The sequence below is a fragment of the Beta vulgaris genome, chromosome 6, assembly GCF_026745355.1.
Source record: "Beta vulgaris subsp. vulgaris cultivar EL10 chromosome 6, EL10.2, whole genome shotgun sequence".
Lineage (NCBI taxonomy): Eukaryota > Viridiplantae > Streptophyta > Magnoliopsida > Caryophyllales > Amaranthaceae > Beta > Beta vulgaris.
Window position 1 is genome coordinate 3759252 of NC_079207.1, and position 6000 is coordinate 3765251.

At 33.3% G+C, this 6000-nt stretch overlaps 1 protein-coding gene across 2 annotated transcripts; it reads left to right on the top strand.

The window, feature by feature from the left end:
• Nucleotides 1-2010: 2010 nt before the first annotated feature.
• Nucleotides 2011-5181, top strand: LOC104895069 (AAA-ATPase At3g50940). Of its 2 annotated transcripts, none has more exons than XM_010681477.4 (3): nt 2011-2183; nt 3408-4492; nt 4593-5181. In XM_010681477.4, the coding sequence occupies exons 2-3, from the start codon at nt 3410-3412 to the stop codon at nt 5049-5051; spliced, it is 1542 nt and encodes a 513-aa protein (XP_010679779.1). In that variant the 5' UTR covers nt 2011-2183; nt 3408-3409; the 3' UTR covers nt 5052-5181. The 2 variants fall into 2 exon arrangements, with proteins under 2 accessions (XP_010679779.1, XP_048493760.1); XM_048637803.2 differs by lacking the exon at nt 2011-2183 and adding an exon at nt 2280-2355.
• The last annotated feature ends 819 nt before the right edge of the window (nt 5182-6000 follow it).

Genomic DNA, 6000 nt, shown 5'->3' on the forward strand with positions numbered 1-6000 from the left:
GATATATAATAACAATAATATCTAAGAAGTAAATTAATATTACTATTTTAATAATTAGATTTAATAATATAAAAATATTTAGTAATAAAAATAATGATTGTGTTGGACCGCAAAAATTACATCATAAACCGTCTTGACGCGATTTAATTGGTTTATGGGCTAAAAAAAGTGGGTTTACTTGTGCTTTGACCTAAATCATGTTCCTCCTAATAATAATAGTAATAATAATGAATAAAGCTATAATAAACAAAATAATATATAGAAACAACAATAATAATAATACTTAATAGTAATGATATGTATTTAAATAATAATAATAATAATAATAATGATAATAATAATAATAATAATAATAATAAGAGTAATTAGTAAAATAAATTATACCAACATAATAATAATATTTAACAAAATAGTTATAAAAGAATGGAGCTGAACTGAACTGATTGGAGCTCAACTGAACTGAACTGAACTGAAAATAAGCTGAAGAGAACAGGCCCTTAGTTTGAATATTGTATTATTGTGTAACTCAACTTTACTTGTCTGCCAAGCTCACTAAACATGGAAATAATAATAGTACTACAAAATACAAATCTATAGTCAACTATGGCAGCCTTAAAGGCTTAAACACTACTGCCCACTGCCTGTGAGTTTCCATGAATTTATGGTTCGGTTTCCCCGTCTTGCTCATGCATCTTCTATGCACTCACACATAGTATCTACTTAGATGAATCTTTTTCTTAGTTTTTTTTAGTCTATGGGACGTTTAATCTAATGTTGGCACATTATTCACAAATAGTAAATGATTAACTTACTCACGCACAAAGGAAATAAATAATTGATTGACCATAACTAAAACGAATAGGTCGAAAGTAGTAAATGTGGGAGCTTATACAAATGGTTAAGGAAGCTAAGGAGAAATAGTTATTGCTCGCCCCGACAATGCCTCAAATCATTTACCAAATTGAATATGAAGTCTTAAATTAGATACTTGAGAGATGTGGGAAAAAAAAAGTTATATACATTGAATTGTGCTTAAGAAATGATTTTTGTCAGTTCCTTTTAAATTTTCTATATAGTAAATTATAATATGAATTATTCATCAATATAAACTTCAATTAAAATGATTTGTATTCTAACTTAGTACAACTTATGCCTTGAGGACGGTATTGCTGACATCGAATTTCAAGGCATTGCGTGCAAAAGGCAAACTTTTATTTATATATGAATTATGGTCATATTTGACAAATAGAGTTTAGAGTTCATCAACTGTTAGAATTTAGGTAACAAAATAAGATAAGACAAAATAAATTGAGATAAACGGGCCTTTAAAAGAACAATGCTACATTTACCCGGTGGGTAGTTAACCCATTAGAACACTATTGAGGATCCCCGTTGTTCGATAGAAAAAGGTGCTTATTTAGAAATAATTCATCAAAGTTACTCTTGCCATCATCATCATCAATCATCATTCATAGTAAGAGTTAGGAGTAAAAGCATTACTGAAACACACAGCCTATCAATTAAGAATAAGAAACCAAATTCAAGAGCATGAGTGGCCTTAGGTTGCCACGTTGACGTTAACATTGAGATTTTAATAGTCATCTAACTTTAACTTTTGTGAAGTAATTGTCAGTCTTTCTTTTTTCGAATCTTTTGTTGTGACATAAAAATTCACATCCCCTAGTCCCTACCTAATTAATCAAATATACTTCCTCCGTTTCTTTTTACTTGCAACGGTTTGACTTTTATACTATTCATCAACTCTACTTAGTTTATGTATGGTGATTTATAGTTAAGGAAAAACATATTCATGTGGGATCTTGTTAGATTCGTCTGAATGTATATTTTCCGAATATATATTTTTTATAATTTTTATTTATCGATAATTAAACTTATTGATGGTTGAAATTATGCATTGGCAAGCGTGAAAGTCAAACTGTTGCAAGTAAAAAGAAACAGAGGAAGTATATACTACACTTAAATACTTGTCACCTCGTTATTTGATGAAGTCAAGTTCAAAAGCAATTCGTTCAGTCTAAAAATAAATCATCCATTGTATTCTCTCTCTTCTACTACTTTTAAATAACCAAACTTCTCCCTCTCTCGCTTTCCCAAACTAGTATAGTAGGGCATCAACACATACATGGTGGTGAACTCAACTCAATAACCAAACTTCCGAAGAGGTGAGTTTTCTATTTCTTTAAAAGATATCAACTTTTAAGTATTGTTTTTTTTTTTGGGGTTTTTGATTATCTATGTTACATGTTCTTAATCATAATGAGCAGTAAAAGGAGAGGGAATTCGAATCCGTGACCTATCGTTCACAGCACTTCAATCTTTGATAATAATTTTCGGGTGAATAAATGACTTTATTTTCTTATTTACTTGATTGCTAGTAATGTGCATTTCACTTCTATTTTCGGCGAAGTATGTTAAGCGTATATTAATTAGGGACATGACTCGAGTTTTCTTTCCTTATACGAAAAGACTTGAAGAGGAAATTTATTGATTTTGGGAGTGGAGTACAAAAGTCTAGTAATAAGATTTTCAAAAAAGTATCCTTTTTTCTTTGATTTAGGAGGTAGGTTGGACTTATATTAGGTACCTAACTCGTGTTTTGTTTCCTTATCAAAAAATACTACAAAAAGAAAACCAAGAAAGTAGAATAAATTTATTAAACTAGTTTCTTTGTAGTATATCTTAAAGAAGAGTGAGTTTCTCTTTCTCTTCTCATCTCGTTTGAAGCTGGCTAATAATCTGTTAAGGACATGACTCGAGTTTTCTTTCATTATCATAATTAAGGAAGGGATGGAATCTATTAATATGGGAAGGAGATTCTTCAAAAATCTTTCTTTAATCTACAGTCGCAAATCACAATGTATCTTGTTTATAGCTAGTAAGGATAAGACTGGTAATAGGTTGTTTGGCCAGACTATTTAATTTTTTTATGCATCTTTAGTGTTTTTTCTCTCCGACATAAAACAGCTCAATATAACTGATCTGAAATGAATAGTGATATGTGAGAGTAGAAGTATTAATAAGATAAAACTGGGGATGTGTGTGTATATTTATATATCAATGAACCTTTTCGGACAGAGATATGTAACAATAGATAGATAAACTGGTTTGCTAAACGACGCCCTATAATTTCCTACTAACGCCCTAAATACGTATATTATACGGTATTTTTAATTTTCGTATTTTCTCCCCTTCTTCATTCCCCTTCCCTCCAATCTTCTTCCACATACCCACTGGGCGCAAAAGCTTTCGCCTCTTTTGTAAGATATCTAACTGGTACTCTGTAGTAGATAACAAAAATTCTGCTAGCATACAATTGATAATTAGGCTATTGCTGTTAGATGAAGTGTGAATGAAATCTGATTATTGATCCAAAAATAATTTGACAGTGATGATGAAGACCTTAGCAGGAGGAGGATTATCATTAGGAAGAATGTCAATGTTCTCTGCATCCTCATTGTTTTCAACCTACGCCTCATTAACAGCATTAGTGACATTAATCCAGCAATTCTACCATCAATTTATACCAAAACAAGTACGCCATTATATTAGCCTAAAACTAGAAGAGTGGTTCACCAGATCAAGCTCTTCCAACACTTTATTCACTTTAGTAATTGAGCAATTTGAAGATGGAGATTATGACTCATTCAACCAAGTTTATAACGCTTGTGAAGCATATCTCACTAGCAAGCTAAGATCAACTTCAACTCGGCTCAAGGTTAGTAGACCGAGCAAGAAGGATCATGTATCCTTCAAGTTAGCACAGGGGGAGAAGTATTTTGAAGTGTTCGAGGAGATTCAACTCCAATGGAGTTTTATTTGCAACAATAATGACACTAACTATGATACACATCACGATGATGATAGTAGTAGGTCATACAAAGCGCGTCTAGGGAACAAGCACTACTTTGAGCTTTCATTTGATCCAGAACAAAAGGATAAAGTGTTTGATTCATACTTACCTTATATACTTAGATTTTATGATGATATGGTGGAGAGGAAAAAAGAGTTGAAACTATACACTCTTGATTGTGGAGGTGGAAAACCGGGTTGTTGGAGATCAGTCAAGTTCAAACACCCTTTCACATTTGATGCACTTGCTATGGAACCAGAGGTGAAAAAGATGGTGATTGATGATTTAGACAGGTTTCTAGGAAGGAGAGAGTTTTATAGAAAGGTTGGGAGAGCTTGGAAAAGAGGATATTTGTTATATGGTCCTCCAGGAACAGGGAAATCTAGCTTAATAGCAGCTATGGCTAATCACCTCAAATTTGATATATATGATCTTCAGCTCTCGTCTGTGCATAATGACTCGGTTTTGAGAAGATTGTTGCTTTCAACATCTAACAAATCGATACTTGTCATCGAGGACATTGATTGCAGCTTGGGGCTTGCAGATCGCCAATTGCAGCATGCTGGTGAAGCCAAGGACAAATACATGAATGACAATGTTGACATGGATTCACAATCACAGGTTCGTAGTTTTCAGACTTTTTGTTGTCAGTTTTCTCATTTTCCTGAAGTTTTTAAAACCAACTATTGCTTATGAGTACTAATGTACAAATTAAATACAGATATCATTGTCAGGATTGCTAAACTTCATTGATGGTCTATGGTCTAGTTGTGGGGATGAACGAATATTTGTTTTCACAACAAACCATAAGGAGAAACTTGATCCTGCGTTATTGAGGCCAGGACGGATGGACATGCACATTCACATGTCTTACTTAACCATGCCGGCTTTTAGAGTCCTCGCGCTCAATTACCTCAATGTTTCCGGGGATCATAACCTTTTTAAGGAGATTGAACAACTCATTCAGGCTACAAAAGTTAGCCCAGCTCAAGTTGCAGAGGAGCTCATAAGAAGTGATGATGCTGATATTGCCCTTTCTAGTCTTGTTAAAATGCTTAAACAACATAAACTAGAGCAAATTGAGAAGAAGAAAATCAATTTTCCAAAGTGGGTAAACGGAGATTTAACCAATGGTACTATACATGATTTATCAGATGAAATTTCCAGTGACGATGCTTAGAATAAGTTCTAGTACTTTCTAACAAGAAAATGTTAGCAGTAGAAAGGACTTTGATTTATCCTGCCTTATTTGCGTCAGGTTCTCATCATTGTTGGTTAGTTCATCCAAGAAATAAAGGAAATTTCTGTTATGTTGTTCTGATTTCTATTTGATGCTAAATTGTTCGTCTGCAAGATGAAATTTATTCGTACACTCGCAGTTGGCTGAACACTTCAACTTCAGCCATAAATGTCAAGAAATTGGTACATGTTTCTGCTTGATCTTTTATTAGATCATATCAGACTTTCTTACTTTGAGCTCTAATTTTCATCGTAGATTATTCTGCTTCAGCCTACATGCCTAGTTTGCATAGCATCAGGACTCCGCCATCTAGATCGTATAGATACTTTTGATGATGAATGAGAACACAACACAACTTGACCAAATCTTAACAATGTAGCGTATTTCCGAGTTCAGGATAATAAGAATCAGTTCACTTACACTGACTTGGGTCATATAGAGGAAGCAATGTACGTAACAAAAACTAGTTTTGTTTAGTAAAAATCAATAATTACATATGACAAAAACAAGGGTGAAGCAACAAGTATCAATTTTGATATATAATCTTGAGCAATAACATATAGCTACTTACACCTCTACCTTGCCAAACACTCTTATTTTTTCTAATTAGTGTTCTGACCGAGTCAAGACACTAAAAGCTACTTGAAAACCTTGTGCCGAACACGCCCTAACTCGACGAAAACAAAAATCTTAGTCCAGGAAAAAGTAGGTGAAGAGACAACGAATCAAGCGAATTTAAGCACCTAATGTCCAGGTCTATACTCGTTGGTGAGAACATTGATTGTAGTGTTGGGTTGCCAGGCTGCAGAAAGTATGTGGATGACTCTATTAGAAATGAAGACAAAATAGGTGATGAACATTAGATATGTCAAAGATATGTACTGTTTTT

Excerpts from the sequence above, each read along its gene's own strand:
- LOC104895069 (XM_010681477.4), top strand. The coding sequence starts at position 3,410 with ATGATGAAGACCTTAGCAGGAGGAGGATTATCATTAGGAAGAATGTCA. Across the intron at positions 4,493-4,592 it reads ACATGGATTCACAATCACAG|ATATCATTGTCAGGATTGCT; the intron begins GTTCGTAGTTTT and ends AATTAAATACAG.